Below are 19,726 nucleotides of genomic sequence, written 5' to 3'. Positions count from 1 at the left end.
AAGTGAAAGTGAAGTGACATTCAGCCAAGTATGGTGACCCATACTCAGAATTTGTGCTCTGCATTTAACCCATCCGAAATGCACACACACAGAGCAGTGAACACACACACACACACACTGTGAGCACACACCCAGAGCAGTGGGCAGCCATTTATGCTGCGGCGCCCGGGGAGCAGTTGGGGGTTCGATGCCTTGCTCAAGGGCACCTAAGTCGTGGTATTGAAGGTGGAGAGAGAACTGTACATGCACTCCCCCCACCCACAATTCCTGCCGGCCCGGGACTCGAACTCACAACCTTTCGATTGGGAGTCCGACTCTCTAACCATTAGGCCACGACTTCCCCAGGCCACGACTTCCCCAAAAAGTCCCTCAAAGCTGGGAAAAAAATAAAAATTAAGGGCTGATTTTTAGAATGTTTATGCGATACTTTTCCATGCAACTAGATTGAAAGAGAGCAGCTGTTGATGGAGATTTTTCCCTTTGATTATTGTTCTCATACACATAAAAGCAAAATACGGCACCAATACAAACATAGTTTGTCAAATGGTTGAGCCAAAGAGAAAAAGAAATCACATCGAAAAAACAATGGTATGCAAAGTTCCCAGAATGCAGAATGTGTGTCACATCACAGTCTACAAACTACTTAGAGAGAAAAGTACGACAAGTTCTCTTGCACTTTGAATGTCCTTCTGGACTCTTTATTTCCCATGCATAGTTTGGACAAGTTTGTAGTGGAAGTTTTTGTAGCTGAAGAAAAAACAACAACAAAAAAAACAAGGAAAGGTTGACATTCATTATTTTTCCAACATTTTTAATTATTCACAAAGTATTTTAATTATCTTTTATTTGTTTTAGAATGTTCTAAATTCATGAGTAAGTCCTTCGGGGATAGGTTTGAACAAGGAAAAGTGCTGTAAAAACATAAATACATACAAAAAAGCTTCTAAAACTAAAACATTCAGCATTTTTGTACAACACAGTGCAATAGAAAAGGGATCTGGAAAGGTCAGGTTTTCAGCACTGGTCTTTTGGACTTGCGACACTCGCTGAATGATAAAACCATGGAATTGTAAACGCCTCTGTGTGAGTTCACGACGGGTGCAGCACCGTTTCAAACCCACAACAGCATAGAGAAACTGAAACTGTTCTCATTTGCACATGGTTCTGCGTGTTCCTGTTCTTACCACAGACAACTGAGGTTGCTTTTTTTGTAACACAGGAAAGGGGAAACACCACTGGTAACTTACACAAAGTCCACTTAGTAGGGGAAAGTGTTGAGCTTTGTGACCCGTTGTTTCAGACATATTGACAAGAGTCTTTGTTAAGGCTTTGCCAAGGTAGCCTGCACAGAGGAATAGATTGCATGACGCTGTTCTTTTCAACATACACGCACATGTAAAGTAGTATAAAACATCACTGAGTCAGCATTGACATGAAATGAAGAATGAAAAATTTAAAGGGAATAAGAAACAGAGTGAATGAGAGAAGGACAAGAGTGACACTGGGTTGCCAGTTTAAGAAAGAAGCAATACGAGCAATGAGTTAAAATTTTAAATTCTCTTTCTTTCAGTAGCCTTCAAGATCATTCAACTGTGTGCAAGACATTGATATGATTCTAATCTATGCTATACTTCATTTCAAGGTTAAAAATAAAAAGAAGAAGAAATAAAAGACAAAACAAACATGCCATTCTCTGCATGTCCATGATGGTTCGTCTAGAGAACACATGGCATTTTTTCAGCAGGTCAAAAGGATTAAGGATTTTGAATCTTGAGTTTTGTGTTCGGGAAGAGATAAGGTGAGCTGGTGACTAGACATAACAAACTCCTTACAACTGTTCGAAATCCAAACCTTAAAATCCCAAGACAGTTCTTAGATCTGTAACGCACATCCATCTGATGGTAACTGTCTGTCTGGGAGCCGTGAGCCATGTGTGCCATCCTTTACCTTAATAGACCAGCACTTATAGAAATTTCCACTTACAGAAGTCCCAATGATCAATGCAAAAAATTCAAATATGACACATATACAAGAACCAAGAAAAACACCACACTAAAGATTGAAATGGTTCCTTTTGACAGCATGAAAAAAAAGTATTTCTTTCCAAAGGAAACTAGGTAGCATTTTTAACTCGCATGAAATGCATGAGGATGACCGATGATAAATAGTTTCTTCACGTTTTTTTTAGCATTCAAAAACTTTCATCTTGAACTGGTAACAAGGTGACCCCAATTTCAACTGGGTTACTCAGTGTGTACTCCATTTTTTCCTCCTCCAGTCAGTGTATTGACAAAAATCTGCAGAATCTAAAGACCTCCACTAGGAGTCAGAATTAACCCCAAATCAGCAATTTAAAACAAAACAAAATTGGCTCAGTCAAACAATCTTTTACAAATATACAATGCCATCATTGATTAAAATGACCATAAAAACAGGATTGATTAAAATAGCATTTTCAAAGCAAATTATTGGGCAAGATGTCACTTTCCATCAGCAGATTTATAAACTCACAGATGAAAGAAGTCTGCATGGATGAGGGAATAGGTCAGTGGGGCACATTCTGTGTGCAGGTAGTCTCATCTCTTAGTGTAATACAAACTTGACCCATAACGTGTAATAAGTTACCATAGTAACAACAACAGATAACATGGTCGGTATAGAGACGTCCATATCTGGCTAGTAACAGTCCCACTATCATGCTCTGTCCGGATCAGGTCAGCAGTGCCATGATTGACATTTCTAAGCATAAGAAGGAATGGCAGAATGGAGTAGGAAGAGGGCTCACTTGACATGTTCGGCACTGTGAGAGGAACAGTAGTATTTTTTGTGTGCAATGAATGTGGAGAGGCTGCTGAATTTGATGTTGCAGAGGCGGCAGTAGCGGGTGTTCCCGTTCTGCAGAGGAACGGCGAGGGGTGTTTTAGGCGTGGTCAGAGTTGTGTGGACATGGCTTACAGCAAGGCCTGCCTTTTCAGGGAGGAGTGTGGGTAATGGGTTATGGCCTATCTGCCTCACCTCTCTTAACGTTTCAGGCACAGGTGACACAGTTACTCCTGTAGGGGAGAGGGCAGGGGCTACGGTTTTCGGAGAACCAGACCCCACGGACTTGGTTTCTAGCGGACTTCCATTAAGCAGAGGTGAGGAAGGTGAGGTTGCTTCCACCTTGATGCTCCGGCCATTCACACTGTCCTTATGGTGCCGAGGGCTTGGTTTTTTAGGTGGGGTGAGAGGAGCTCCTTCCCGTGGGCTAAGGCTAGGACTAGGACTGACTCCAGAGGACTGCATCTCCAGATGTTGTTGTAGTGTGAGCACCAGACCATGAGTCATTTTAAAATGCTCCATCAGATCACAGGTCAGCAGTCTGTTGGGAGGACAGTAAGGACACAATACTGGGGAGGTGCTGGGGGTCTTTGGTCCCTGCACATGTGGAGGAGTGGATTCAGAGGCAGGTAGGGTGGATGGATGCAGAACCGCTGCGGTCTTACCTGTCTGAAGCCCTTTGGCATCAGGGTGCAAGTCAACAGCACGGTTCTTTGGTGAGGTGGAAGCAGGTCTCTTCAACCGGTTAAGCTGTTCCATAGTGTGCGGTTTCTGGGTAGTTGCAGGGCAGTAGTAGGTCTTGTGGGCTAGGTAGTTCTCGATGCTGTTGAAGCTAATGCTGCAGGCGGTGCACTTGTGGTAGTCAGTAAGGGGCAGAGCAGGAACACTGCCCCCTCTCTGGCTTTCTCTAAGTCTGGGTCTTTTACTCAAGTCGATGGGTTCGTCATCTTCAGGACTTGAGCTGCGTGTTGGAGTGGATACTTGGGGCAATCGAGGAACGGAAGGGCCTTCTTGTTTCACCCCCACACTTTTTGCTGCCGGCAAAGCAGTGGCATTGGCCAAAGCCTTAGTTTGAGCCATGTGGATCTCATACATCTTCTTGCGCTTGCGTGTGCGGATAGGTTGGGGAAGGAAGGTGGTCTTACCAGAATTGGGCCGCTGGATGGAGGGATCATGTCTCGAGGCGCAGTAGAATTGCTTGTGGACAGTGTAGTTCTCGTGGCGGCTGAATCGGATGTTGCAGGCCTGGCAGAATGTGCGAGTAAGATCATCGTCTGGGTCTTCAGTGGAGCCACTAGGACTTTGGCTACCCTCCCTGGCCTGCCCTCCTCCAGGTCCCTCTCCTTCTGAGGATGACGAGGAGGTGGCCTCTTTCTTCCCTGTTTCCTCAGTTTTCACCTCCTCTAACTTGGGCTCTAAGGCTGTGCCTACTGGGGCAGGGGCAGGGTCAGGGTAGCTAGGAGAGGCCGAAGCTGCACGACTGACCGGTCTGGCCTGGGGTGAAGCAGCGTGTACGCCAACAGGAGATGCTGCTGTGACCGCCCCTTCCTTCATCAGGCCTGCTGCCTCACCTTGCTGATGCCTGCCAGAGCAGTAAAGCCTCTTGTGGACATAGAAGTTGTTGATGTTGTTGAAGGTGATGTCACATTCAAAGCAAGTGGCTCCTTTGTGAACGCTAGCAGGAGAGCCTGGTGGATAGAAGCTCTGCTGTCCAGCTGATGGTCCTTGTCCCTGTTTAAGCCTACTGTGTACCATCTCAGACATCTTAGCCAGGATCTCAGATGCTTGTGGCATTATGGCAGCCTCGGAATTGAACATGTACTGTGGTAGAAACATTGCACCTCCAGGGAGAACAGAACCGCTCATTCCAGTGTGTACGGGACTGGAACCTGGAGTGGGACTGGCTGGCTCCGTCTTAACCGCCACAACCGTGGGGCTCTTAGGTGAAGCAGACTGAGATGAGCTTGCTTCCACCGCATTTCCTTCAGGACTACCTGCCTGTTCTTCTTCCTTTGAGTCATTTTCGTAGTCTGAATGTGGCTCCTCTTTGATATTGAGTTGGTTGAGTGGACTGCAGCCTTGAGAGGCTGAGCTCCCATTGGCTCCTGGGCTGGAGGAGTCTGGTCGGGGCACGCAGGCAGCAGGCTCCGTCTCTTGCAGCTCTGGAAGCTCAGAGGAAGGAGGACTGCTCTGGCGAGGTACAGGGCTCCTCTCAGCTGGAACCCTCACTTCCAGGTGTGTGTGGACATGTTGCTGGAGTAGGGCAGGTGTGTCGGCAGAGTAGCCGCACACTTGACATTTCAGAACAATGCCAGAGTCTCCTGGACTCAAGCCTGTCACAAAGAAAGAAATGACAGACATTCAGTTACAGGATGACTTCTTTAAATCTTACGATTAATAATACTTATGTCTAAAATATTATTTAAAGGTCAACCGATCTGATGAATAGTTTGGACATAGTTTTAAAGACAGGGTGTAGCCTTGAAGTAATGTCTCATATCTAAACATGTGACCTCATTTGTGTTACTGACATGATTTAAACAAACTGCTGTATTAGTAATAATCATAAAAAAAAGGAATTGCTAAAAAGTATGAGGAACTAATATGCAGCATCAAGACTAAGTTTGCACTGGATTTGTTTGTGATCTGATATTAGAGCTGTTACCTGCAGCCAGAGGCATTTTGGGTGAGTACACCTCACTGTGAGAACCAGGCTGGCAAACCATGTGACTGGTGACCAGGTGGCTATACAGTATGTCTCGTGTTGTGGAGATGAAACCACAGCCGTGACACACACCCTTCAGCGAGTCTGTGTGAACCTTCAAGTGCCGCTCACAGTTCGCCTTAGTGGTGAAAGATGACAGGCAAATCAAACACACAAACGGACGCTCTCCTGGAGACACATCAAGAGACAAAGACATACTTACTTACACATTAGACATACCGGATAATTAGATATAACACGGTTACTAATGCAAGCGTGCACATTTCAAGAAAAAAATAGGAAACTTTAAAAAGAAAAGTGTCTCACCACTGTGTGTTCTCATGTGGATCTCCAGAGAGCTGGCACTGGGGCAGCTTTTGTTACACTGCGGGAATGGACACAGCCTCTCGTTAGGGTACGAATCTTTAGGCTTGTCCTGTGGAGGAGAGGCCGAGGTCTGCTGCTTCTGTCGGCTTGCGCAGTAGTACATAAGATGGGCCTGGAGATTTCTCTCACTTCTGTACCAGATCCCACAGTCTTTGCAAGGGAAAATGTCTTCTGCACATACAAACACACAAAAGTTAAAACAATGCTAGCAAACCATTTATAGAATGATGAGTTATCACAGGGGATGTTTAGAGAAGGACATCCACTCATTTCTTGGTGCTCCATATTTTTGTGCTTTGTGTGTACTGACAATTCATGGATTATACAAATAAAAGCTTTTGTTACATAACAGACAATAAAAAGTTTTTTTCTCTGATATGTTATTTATCCCTTGTATCCCATTCTAACTGATACACTTTTAATCATATATAGGATGATAAGCACACACAAACTTAATACACACACAATTATAAATCAGAGAAGGCCATCAGAATCTTTCCATCATCTCCACAGCAACGGGCACAGCGAGTTTGTGAAGTGTGTTGTGTGTGTGTGTGCATGTAACCGGGCTGATCTGGTGTCAGGGTACATGCTGAGCAGGCTTTATTTGACAACAACCGTCACATCCCAATAATCTGTCTACTTGGAGCCCAGCTAATGCAGTGGGAAGCACAAAGTTGGGCTGATCATGTTTTACGCTTTAGCCTTATTTACAGTGTTTATTCATGTCTTCATCATGGGATGGATGTCAGTGTCCACTCCCACTCATCATCCAGTTTAGCAGCTATGGTGGAGAGGCCTGTACCAAGTCAATTAACTCTACAGCTGTTTTAACTGACACAACACTGCCACCTACTGACGATGACCATGAATGACAAGCAACTTAAAGATAAAAAGCGGGTCATTTTTTCAATGTTAAAATACTATGGAATTGCAAAATTGAAAAAAAAAAAAGTATTTTTGATAATTAAAGTTTATCAATAGTTAAATCAAATGTACAGAAGTTATTTTAATTAACATTTAAGTAACATACAAAACTCAACTCGTACATTAGTCAGTGATTATGTAAGAATGTATAACATGTAGGCTGCATTAAAAATACAGTAAAAATATTATTACAATTGAAAATAACTGCTGTTTCAATATATATAAAAATGTTTTTGCTGCTTGATACCTTTGTGGACAATCATCATTTGATGAAAAGAAAGTTCAAAAGCTTAGCATTTGAAATAGTAAAGCCTTTTTACATTGCTATAAAAGATTTGCAACTTCTGATCAATTTAATGCATCCTTGCCAAATAAAAGTATCTTACTGACCTCAAACTTATGAATACCAAGGTATTTTACATACGTACACTGTGCTACTGGAAGATTACCATATTCCTATACCATGGTATATCAATGGTTCCATATGTTATGATCATGGTAAACGTCCATTATAACAGTATGAAAAAATATTGCCATATTCGAATGTCTAAAATAATACTGTAATCATGGTACGTTTTGTGGAAGCAGAACTGTGGTAAGAACTTTTTATGTCACAACAATCTTTCGGAAAAATCATCCATAATCACAGATGTAAACACACTCAAAAACAGGCATGAATGTATAGACATAATGCTTTTATCAGCAAGCAGTGACTCACTATTTACGACAGCGGTTGCTAAGATGGCAGCCATGCCAGCTTGTTGAGGGAGGAGCTGGATCTCAGAGTGCAGAGCACCGGGGTACACGGGCTCCTCCTTCACTCGCACCCTCTGGGCCTGAGACACCGCTGACTGATCCGCGGTGGAGCAGGACAGTGTTGCAAAAAGTGCATCTCCAGTGGACAGTTCCTGTGTCAGCTTACAGAATAATGCTCCTCCTGTAAATCAAACAGTCACTGTTAGACTCTCCATCTGACACTGAAGTCAATGTGAGAGGTACATGTGGGAGTGTTTTGGTGTTGTACCCTGATTGTAGATGATGCAGTTTGACTCATTGGGGCTTGAGGTCACAGGAATCCTTTTGAGCCAGCAGTCTACCTCCTCACACTCCACAGACAATACAGGCCTCTAAAAACACACAAGGAGAAAGAGTTTAAAAAGTTTTATAACTAAAATGTTATTTCTAAAATATATTTTCTGTAATGCGGTTTTTTTGTTGTTGTTGTTGATGTTATAAAATGCAATTTTTATAAATCAAAATGTAAAGCCTTTAAAGCAGATATTTGTATTTATATTGAGATTTGTATATATTATTAGTAGTAGTAGGTTTATATGTTTACATTAATATTAGCTTAAGAATATAAATAGAATAAATAGAGCTTTTTTAAATTGGTCTTGTATTTAAAATAGACAATACTTATTCTACAGCATAGTACACACTCATTTCTGATAGTGTTTTCTGGGTATTGGTAACACTTTAGCCACTAGAAACACCTTATTGGTTGACCACTACTAATTTCTCGGCTTGAGGTCCTCTGTTCCCATACATTTTCAGCTGTCCATTCACTACAAAACTGCTTTTGAATTGTACTTTCCAAGAGAAAACCACCTGTTTATCAATGTGAAGACAATGTGAATTTTTTTTTTCAGCTTAAATGGCTTCATGTTATGTTCAAAGAAACACAAAAAGCTGACCAATAAATATTTTTTTATAATTTCACTTCTAAACACAGGCATTAAAGGGGTAAAAATAAAGACACATCATCCTACTATAGTGGACTGGGCAGAAGGATGCAAGGAGTAAGAAAAGACAAAAAAAAACTAAAAAACAAATGGAAAATCCCCAAGAAAACCTGGAGGTTGGAAAGAGGATATCATGCGGATATAGCAGATCCATTTCAACGGAACATTTTCAGTAAACTAACCAAAGTATGCAGAGGTGGAAGTGTGTATTGGCAAGCTGGCAAATATCTGAATAAACACACCTGGACTTTTCCACACAATCATTTCAATGTTTAGCTGTAGCATATGTTAATAGGTTTAATGGGAAACACACCCGTTTCAACGTTTCAAAATTTAACAGTAATCCTCACTCACAACGAACTGCAGAATGACTGACAATAAAGTCATAATAAAGGTTCTGGTAAAAGGCTGTATATATAAACTGAAAAGTTGATTTTAAGGCTAAAATACACAAAATTGAGTGACTGATCCATTCCACTAGGTGGCAGCATTTCAAAACTAGCCTCATATTCAAGAAAAGCTTCCCACTCGTTCATTCACTCGGCTTCACGAGTTAAAGATTTGCCCTTGGGGGAGACTAGTCTTCTATCCCTGACATGCTACCAAATCAACTTTAAAGACAGGAGTAAATGAAAAGACATTAGTTCAACTGTGTTAAAGAGGATAAAAAAGCCACCAGTCGAGAGGATGAGGGAAAGAGTCGGGCCGCAGAGGAGGACAGCTGAAGGGTTTCTTTCTAATTCTGTCTGTTCTTGCCTGAAGATACAGTCCGTATTGTATTTCATGGGGAACCAGTGCTGATAAGGAGATAGGGCTCCTTTTGTTTTAATTTGAAACCCAATGCTGGAGCCGTCTGTGGCATAAGTGCTGCGTGCTTCTGCTAATTTGTTTCAGACTCATTTAACACGACTCGACTTTAAGCTTCACAAAAGGAGAGGGCAGCCTTTGACAAAACACTTCCAGACAAACGCGCTCTCTAATTAAACACACACATATTGACACACAGACTGATCCTTGTGCAGATGCGAACAAGGAGTAAGTGAAGATGTAAATGGTCAATAGTGGACAAGAACCAGTTCAAAGCAATCAAGACAATCAGAGCAGGTAATTATTTTTATGTCTAAATAAAAGACAGGTGACTAGATACATCACTCAGGCAAAAAAGGACCACAAGATCTAGAAGAAAAATACCAATATTTCATGAGGCCCAAAGTTTTGGTCATATCACAGCACAGGAATTTCTTCCAAATCATCAATACAATGTTTTTTTCCAATGATAATTTTTGAAATAATGATCATCTGAATTACTACAAAAGGAAACATCAGTTGTGACTTGAATATCTTCTTACTTCCTTAACATTGGTAGAAATTTCATCATCAGTGTTTATATTGGAAAGCATGTGGAAAATTGCACGTTCCTTGTGTACAAACCAGTGCAGTCTTGTGTAATATCATGGTGTTGCTCTCTAGACCGATTGGTGGTTTATATTTATTATTTCATGATTTTTTTTGACAACATGAAGCACTTTTTACTGAAGAACAACAAAGAAAACAACATAAATGTATCATCCAAAATTAACTTTTAGCTCCGCTAAAAGATCTATTCATAGTAAGTATTTTTGGTTTAATTTAACAGTGCAATCATTGAAACAAGGTAAATTTACTTGAGAAACAACACTGAATAAAATATTAAGACTTACTTTCACAGATTTAATTTTTATGAAACAAGTGTATTATTCTGAAATAATGAAAGACAACACAGACTTACATCTAATAAATTATCAGGTAAATTGAGAAAATCTCAAGCTATCAAACTACATTTTTCAGTATATATATATATATATATATATATATATATATATATAATATATATATATATACATACATACATACACACACACACACATCCATGAGGGTCAGACTATTCTTGCAAATCAATTTAAACCATGTAATGTTACTAAAAGTTAATGTATCTGAACATCATATAACAATGCTATTTGTAAATCATACCCGAGTTGAAACCAAATGTTAAAGATGCTAAATGACTGACATTTTGAAAACAAGATGCATTCTTATTGTAACAAGCCTGAAAATGCAGGCAACATGTAGTCATGCCACCTCTGTGTGGATAGTTGAAAAACAGCGTGAAGAATAGAAAGAAGGCTATCATAAAGGAAGAAGGCCACATGTTTTAGAGTGTAACCCTGGTGCTGGTGAATATACCCCCAACCCCCCGATGCACAAGGAACTAGGGTACTTTGAGAGTGGTGCTTTAAGCCCCACGGAGTATGGAGCTTTGAGGAACAGGGAACAGTCTAAGCCCCATCGTCCGAGTCCTGCTTCCTCATGAATATTAATGACGGCGGCCGTGCTTTAATCTGCCTGATCCCCGCACTGCTGCCGCCGCCCTGATAGCGAATCTAATTATTTGGTCTGATATTAACCAGCTCCCTCCCTCCCTCCCTCCTCCTTACAAATGCACGCCATCAGGAAAAGAGGTAGATGCACCTTTCCATGCACACAAACACACACTTTTGCACTGCCATCACACCAGAACACCTTAAACACCCCCTCCCCCCCCCAACCCCGGTCAAGCCTGGTGTGTGCAAGCTCACAGTGTTATCATTCTTAAAAACACCCTCCTCTCGTTCTGATAAAAGTTGAATGCAAATGATTCTTGGACTATTTTCGTTTCTCATTTTGCACATCTCCTTTCTACGTGGAGAAATTTTTTTTCGCCGCCTTCTTTAAAGATAGAAAAGGACCGTATCTCTCAGTGACCCTACAGTATGACCCCTCGAGTCAAATCCATCCAGGTTTACAGAGCCAATTAAAACCTATCAAATTGACTGAACTCATCTGCAGGCAGCCAAAGGACAGGCCGGTCTTTTTGACATTCTTAGAAATCATTTATATGTCTCTGGAACGCACACTCCATATGCTTCACATGTAGATGTTTGAGGCATTAAACAGTGTGCAAATACACTAAAGCTGATGCTCATTATGATAGCATGGAACAAGGTTTTAACAGGTGTTTGCTCAAGATATGACAGTATGTGTCTTCCAATGTGTAATCCTGCAGTCGTCTGTGATGCAACATTTGAAGTGAAAAAAAAAGCTCTGATGTGTCATAAAACAACCTTCGTTAACAAAGGCGCCCACTCAGTGTTAATTGTCTCAGTTCACTGAAATTACTGAAGAAAAATGTTTGTTGACTTCTTAATAAAGAATATGAGATGGAAAATATGAATCACAGCTATAATTTGCACAAATATGACACAGACACACTCACAAAATACTGGGCATTGATCTGCTCAAGCTGAAAAACATAAGCACCAGTACACAGAACTGTTTTGCTAGCAAGCTAACTAGCCCGTTTAAACACATCACATCCTGTATCTATTTTAAGATTTTTTAAAATGCTATTTATTTCTGTGAATAAGCAGCCATTACTCCAGTCTTCAGTGTCACATGATCCGACAGAAATCATTTTAATATACTGATTTGATGCTCAAGAATAAAAAAAAAAGTAGAGAAATAGTTTCAGGATACTTTGGTGAACAGAAAGTTCAAAAGAACTGTGTTTATTTGAAATTGAACTCTTTTTACCTGGGTCAATTTAATTTATCCTTGTGGAATAAAAGTATTAAAGGTGCACTGTGTAATTTTTAGCGGCATCTAGCGGTGAGGTTGCGAATTGCAACCAACGGCTCAGTCCTCCGCTCACCCCTCCCTTTAGAGAAGCAACGGTGGCCGACACAGGTAAAGATGTTGTCGCTAAAGACAGCAGAGAGCAATGAGATTTCTTTACAAAGGTAAATCAAGGAATTATATTCAATAAATCAATGTTATTGCGAATGTTAATGTACTTTTTCATCATTGTGTTAGTGTTTTATTTGCAAGAACAACAAAGTGATGAAACGCGCTCTGTAGAGCAGTTTGTCCATTTAGGGCTACTGTACAAACATGGCGGCGACTTCCACGTAAGGGGACCTGCAGTGTATGTAGATAGAAATAGCTCAATCTAAGGTAATAAAAACATAACAGTTCATTAAGAAAGGTCTTTATATATATATATTGCATTTCTGTAAATAGCTCATTATAAATATTACACATTGCACTTTTAAGTAATAAATAAAAAAAATCTTACTATCCCTCAACTTATAAATGGTATTGTATCTGTGAGAATACGTGATATCCACAACATTAACTTAGGGTGTATTCACACCTGTCTTGTTTGGTTTGACTGAATCAAACTCGAGTTCGTTTCCCCTCTTGGTGTGGATCTTTTGGGCAGGTGTGAATACAGCAATCGCACTCGTGTGCGGACCAAAAAACCGCACTGAGACCCATGACAATGAACTTGACCTAAGCTACATGCTAGCCAGAATGTGCAATTACAATAAACTGTATGTAGTGTAACATCCTAAACCGTCCCTAAAACACAGAAAATTCATTATCAACTGACAAAGAATTGGGTCTGTGTCAGCCTGATATGGTTTTCATCATTTTGCACATAATCGGCAGGACCATAACCAGGAAATCTGGGCCCCTATAAATTGCATTGAATTCATTACACTGGATCCTACATGAATTCAGCTGGAACTGTTGCAGGGCCATTGAGTTATTCCCATGTTTTACATTATCAGTCACAGCCCTGATCGACCTTGAATGTTATTTTTGTGAATTAAAATTATACTCAACTTTAATCAGGGTGCAATGAACTAAAACAGATACAAAACAATTAAATAGTAACTACATTTAACACATATTTGACATAAGAAGAACTATGACTAAAACTAAAACTAACGCTCACTGTACAGTACGCTTCTTCAGAAACGTACTTTCTCCCTTTCTTTCTAATTTTTCTGCTTTTTACTCCAGCGTTATCTTCCTGGATTCCTGTTTCTCCACTATCTCCACCTTTATCCCGCTCCTCATCTGTCCACATCCCTCTTTTCATGCTCCGCCACGCTCTTTGTCTCCATCTCCTTCTTGCTATCTATTCCTCTCCATATCTCTCCACACATCCCTTTCTCACTTTTCCATCCCACCTGCTTTCTCCTTCTCCCAATCCTATCCCTCTGTCTACCCCTCTCTCTACCTCCTTTCCACAGGAAATGATTTCTTTCCCAAAAGGGGGTGGGGGGGGGGTAGAAAAGGGGTCCACACTGTCCCAAACAAAGAGGTCAGTGTGTGAATCCTCCAAAAATACAGAGAAGACAAAGGAAGGGCGATAACTATCAAGAAACCTTCTCTCATCCGCCTCTCTCACACACATATGCTTTTTTCTCCATCCTTCACTTTTTTCAGGCCTCGTTTGCACACATCCAACCAAATGCACTTATGCATATGTACTCCTACTTATGAACTCAAAGCAAACAGCAGCACATCAACACAAACACACCCCTCCAAGAAAACAGCATCCAGGTGTTATGAGCAGCATGCAAATAACATGTAAAAATAGGAAACTGTGATACTTAAAAAGGCGCGATAAGAGATTTAAAAATGAGGCACTCTTGGAAAGTGGGCTCCTGATCTGCCAGTGATCAGGTTTGGAGATAGAGGAAGGTTTCCTCTCTCCACTCCCCACTCATCATATCTCTCTCTCTGTCGCTTTTTTTCCACCGTAAAGCATGCAAATCCAAGTACATCACGATCAAACGTTAACCATACGTCTTTCAGCATATATAAAGTTATGTGTATTGTTGCTTCCCATCAAATAAAAAAAATAAAATTATTAATCAGTACTTTACAGTCTATAAATAATTTTATTTAGTAAGGGTGCTTTAAATTGATCAAAAGTGACAGTAAAAACTTGTTTGCCACCTTGTCTCTTTACACTTCATCCCTGTTTTGTTAAATTCCATTTTCTGCACAATTTTTATGTCTACATTAGCCATCGCCTTTTGATGTTTTAACCTAGTCCAGTACATTTCTGAACTTCTATGAGTGGAGAGCAGGGAAAGGTCCTCAGGAAGATCCACGGGTGCCAATGTGTGATGCTCCCAATTGGACTCCCATTTGAAGCCTGACTTGCTTACCCTTTTATCACTATGCAGATAATTGAGGGGGCAATAATTAAGGGTATTAAAGCATTCCTTTCAAGGAGAAGCATGTGTAGTGAGGGGTTACTCTCCGAGATCACTCTTCTGACAGATGTAGATAAACCAGAGATTGGTTTACCCGCTGGTAAGTAAGAGGAAAAAAGAGAGAAGATGAAGAGAGCTCACCTTCACGTGTCCTTTGTGGGGTGGCAGAGAGGAGGGGAGCAGGGCTCCCCCAAAAAAGTGGGCTGGAGAGCAGTGGGTGGCGGGGCTTATCGGAGCAGTTCTCCTGGAGAGATTATTGGGGGATTAGTTGGGACGCTTGTTTCTAAAACATGATAAAAAGGCGCTCGGTGTATGATAACGTCTTGAACTTCACACTCGCTACCTTTGTGTCTTCGGGTGACGTTCCACAAAATAACCGGAGATGCAAAATGGAAAGAACAATGGCATTGTGGAAGTGGGAGTCATTCTGCACTGACTTAGAACTAACAAATGTTCTTTTTTCTTTTTTACACAAAATCTGACTTGACAGTTCTGCTTGTGTCAACAGCAAAACTGGGCTAATCAAAGCATTGATGGCATGTGCAGTTAATGTAAATTCTAATAATATTTCATAATATTACTGTTTTTACTCGTACTCTACATTTAAGAAAATATTCTACCAACCCCAAATAGGCAGTGTCTGTTGTAACACTATATAATAAGCATGATATTAATTAATATTCATTAACCTAATTATATTTAGTTAAGATATCTGAAAATTTTGGAATCTTCAGTCACACTTAAACATTTCTAATTCTCATTGCATTAGGAAACAAAATAACAAATCATGTGGCATCTGCAAACAGCTAGTACTCAATTTACTGTAAGTCATTTAGAAGTCTAACAAAAAGGTGTGTGCATAACGGCTATTTCACAACAGCTTCATTGTGGCATTGGCTCATTCAATCATATTTAGGAGCTAAAACCTTTGTAACAGTGATAACTGATCTGTTTTGGAAAGAATCTTTCATCCAAAAAAAACAACAATTCTGGAAACAGTGATATGTCTGTTCATATAACCTTTTTTTTCTAACCTTTCTCTTTCAGTTATCATTCAAGCATTCAAATAGATAAAAGATGTTATGGTGGTTTCAGTAAAGATGCAAATAATAAGATTTACATAAAACAGCCAACTGAAAGTGATAATCAATACGAAAGGATCTGTTAGAACAGTACAGTTTCATGGATGTCATATATTCAGTTTCTCTTAACGTCTTAAACGTTACAAATTCCCAAAAACTCCTCACGCACACAGTATGACCAAAACAACGCGTTTCATTTCTCACAGTGTCTCAGATTAAACTCTGAAGAAAGTGAGACTGAGAAATAAACAAGCACAGCCATGACAGGACAGACCCTGACGCCTTGTGACCCCAGCAGCTCCAGACTCGGGAGGATGTGGAGGGACGGCGAAAGATGCCATAGGAATGTGAGATTCGACACACTATCTCTGCCAGATACACACTCCTTCAACGAAGAGATAGCGGAGCGAGAGCAAATGCGATAGAATGCGAATGTGAAAGTTCTGAGCCGAAAATCATCAACAAAGCCCTGCCTCGATAACAAGATTTAAAAAAAATACAAAAAAGAGTGAGAAAGAGTAAGGGAGAGAGATTAGGAGGAGGTGAAGGAAAGGCGCAGGGATGGGAGGGAGCGCTGGGTGCACGGCCTTAGAAATTCTCATAATAAATGAAATCTTAGAAATGAGAGCCTATCAAGTAGAAATCAATCACTGGGGTTTGTTGTCCAAGAGGATGGCGCCACGCTGAGATAAAAGAGAAGCGTCCGTCTGGTGGGTGGGTGGTGGGGACTAGCCAATCTCGTGCAGGAATGGCCGAAAGCAGTACAGGGGGAAAAAGATGACACTCGTTCAAGACATGCATTGCCATTTGCATACACCCATACTCCCATGGATTACACCTCACTTTGAATCAGTGGAATGCAGACATCCGTCCATTCAGCCTTAATTTGATAGGTTTTTCTTAACACTATCCACAATCCCTGTGTTTCACTGCCTTAACACACTTGAATCGAACAAGTTTGGAAAACGTGCATCATATGCACGTCCATATTTTGGATGCATCCATCTTCTCTGGAAATCAGCGAAGCGAGGAACTTCGCCTGTATTTAAGAGTGTGTACAGGTGTACAGTGTCATCTCTGAAATGTTTGAGAAAATGGTTTGAGCCAGGAAACCTCTCCTTAAGCTGACGTCACATGATCAGATGGACCTACAACACATGGCTGATTCTCTAATACAACACAAGGCTACGGTATATGGTAACGTGTCCAGAAATCCCAATATGGTAATATCATGTTAATTGAACCAGGGATATTATAACTGTCATGTTATGACACAACAGAGCTGAGATAGGAATCTTCAAGAAATATCCAAATTGATCGGTGGTCCATTCACATGCCCCTTACCTCATTGGCAGGTCCATCTGTGGGCTCGCCTGATTGGATGCTGCCAGAAAACGGACCCCACACGGTGTCATCTGACAGGTCCCTGAGGGCCAGGACCTTGAAGTCATCTGCACTGCCACTTAGCATAAGATCATCTGTTTACACACAGAGCACAAAATAGTGTAAATACATCAAAACAACAATTAAAAACCGGTAAAACGGTTTTAAGTGCCGTTTGCTAAGGTGACAGCTATTGCTCATACTGGTACAATTCTAGCCGATACACCAATAAGTTGACAATTATTTATTATGTTATAGCGGATAACCGATAAATGTACGCTATAAAAATGATATACAATTTTGTCTAAATTAATAAAATAAAACCGCACAAACCAAAAATTTTCTGTGTTAGAGGTGAAATTAGGCATCACAACAGTGATGTGTTCTGTGATACGTAATTTCCCTTCTAACATATAACAAATTACAATATTATTACAGATGATGGTGAATAAAAAATGTAAGAATTTAAAATAAAAAAGTAATTATTTGACGAATTGCTTGATCTTAAATAAATGTAAATGTAAATATACATTAAATAAAACAAAAAATTAAATGGTAATTAGATAATGCCAAAAGTAAATCTACAATTAAGAAAAGAAAAATCCAATTATATCATATATCCAATAATATCATATATTCTTTATCATATATATATATTTTTTATCATATATATATATATATATATATATATATATATATATATATATATTAGACTGATTAAATTGTTAAAATAAATACATAAATGAATCAAATATAAGATAAAATAAAAATATATGAAAAAAAATAATAGTACACAGGGCTCGACAATAAGGACTGCCCGGTGCGTGAACAGTTGACGGATTTGACACTGGCCTGATCGGGCCACTGCTGCGTCATCATGAAAGTTGATCATTTGCATGTGTTTTTAAGTCTTGTGATTTTACTGCAAGGAAGACGTGAAAGACAACTCCATTCAGCACTCACACATGTTCTGTGCGCACACCGAGACACACGTGTCTCTAACAACGCGCATGACCCTAAGTTACTTTTAGAGTCCTCTTGCACTTGAACAGACAAACACATACAAAAATGTCAAAAATACCAAAAAAAATGTCTTTCTTTTTTTTTACTTCAGCCGAAATTCTGGGATTGCACACAAACTGCACAGCAATAATTATCCAAAATGTCATATATGTTCATTTGTTCTTATTAACGGACTGTTCACATGTCTTTAATAAGTTTGAACTTTATATTTGTTAGGCTAGGAGTAGAAACACCATACCAAACCATATCTATTTCAGTCTTTAGTATTATTAAGCATCGATTATAAAGTCAACTAATAAATCTAGTACCACTAGGGGGAGTTTGGCACTCAACGGGCAGTGACACTGGACCAAAACAGAAAGAACTTCTGTACTTCCTATGAGAGATAAGTGCAGTGGGATGGGAGTCAAGGCTTTGGTGAGTCACAAACGCAGGCCTGACACAGGAACAAACACAGGCTCCACAAATAGTGATATGGAACAGCTGACACAAAAGTCCGCTGCTCACTCAACCTAGTATTCTACATATTTATGCTTTAGAAATGTTTATTAAAAAGGTAACTTCTTCAGAGGGAGCTTCGCTGAGGAGGTCGACCTGTGGTGGTGGCTCCAGTGCGTTCCAGCATCTTTGTCCCTGTGCAGCTCTGTTTAACTACCCCCCTTTAGCCCCCCCACCAGTCTCGCTTTTGGGGGTCGGGCTAAAGTGCTGGGGCCGATAAGAGTGTTTGTCTAACACTCTCCATGTCAAAACACTCATCTATCTTCTCTGTATCTATCCCCACCAGAGAACAACAGACAGACGCTGATAAAATGGCTTTCCCACAGCCAAGACGTGGAGTGGGGGAGGGCGTGAAGAAGAGAGAGAGGGCAATGGGAGCAAGAGAGAAGGATACATAGGTGGAATGGGACAGATGCTGGACAGAAACATGACAGAGCGAGACTTACTGGAATTGTCTGAAAGGTAGTATTAAATGATTAGTTATAAATCAGTCAGTGGTGGGTTGGGTTGGAGTGTTATTAATGAGAGGCTGGGCCTCTATCAGCAGTCTGAAGTCCAGTGTCCTACATCCACAGCCCAGAGCTCCTATCTACTGTTTGGCTTCTAATCTAAGCCCAACATCAGTACCCACCCTGACCTCTCACATGACCCAATCTTATCACTACAGAAGCCATTATTACCAATAGACTACTCTAAAATAGCACTGGCATAATTCCTACATAATCAATTCCTACGCCATCTGTTTTTATTTTTGCTCAGCAGATGGTGACTGCAAATAGGTAGCTTTTCAACAGTAAAATCTCAGTTGTTTTTAAACAAGGTCTGAATAGGTGAATCCAACGAAAAAAGTCCTAGTAAAAAAAAAAAAAAAAAAAAAAAACATTTAGCACATATTACCCAAAATGCTCATTACCAGATTTTACTTTCCTTGTTTTTGCGATTCATTTTACCCTCAAAGGTCATTCTCATTAGATTCAATACAAAATTCCGGTACAGCAATAATTTTAAAAGTTGTATAAAATTACATTTAGAAAAATAAAAAAATTATGCCATATATCTAATAAAATA

At 40.2% G+C, this 19,726-nt stretch overlaps 1 protein-coding gene across 1 annotated transcript in view; it reads right to left on the bottom strand.

The window, feature by feature from the left end:
* Positions 1 to 665: 665 nt before the first annotated feature.
* LOC132156195 (zinc finger protein ZFPM1-like) overlaps positions 666 to 19,726 on the bottom strand; it is a 71,246-nt gene continuing 52,185 nt past the window's right edge. The window contains exons 4-9 of the mRNA XM_059565093.1: positions 17,099 to 17,232; positions 7,863 to 7,965; positions 7,557 to 7,775; positions 5,852 to 6,082; positions 5,486 to 5,713; positions 666 to 5,153 (exon numbers count right to left, since the gene is read on the bottom strand). Coding sequence (XP_059421076.1) covers positions 2,782 to 5,153; positions 5,486 to 5,713; positions 5,852 to 6,082; positions 7,557 to 7,775; positions 7,863 to 7,965; positions 17,099 to 17,232 — 3,287 coding nt within the window. The 3' untranslated portion in view covers positions 666 to 2,781. The remainder of the gene's footprint in view (positions 5,154 to 5,485; positions 5,714 to 5,851; positions 6,083 to 7,556; positions 7,776 to 7,862; positions 7,966 to 17,098; positions 17,233 to 19,726) is intronic.

The sequence above is a fragment of the Carassius carassius genome, chromosome 13 (genome assembly GCF_963082965.1).
Source record: "Carassius carassius chromosome 13, fCarCar2.1, whole genome shotgun sequence".
Taxonomy (NCBI): Eukaryota; Metazoa; Chordata; class Actinopteri; order Cypriniformes; family Cyprinidae; genus Carassius; species Carassius carassius.
The sequence above is the reverse complement of the archived record's forward strand: the minus strand, read 5'-3'. Positions and strand labels throughout refer to the sequence as shown.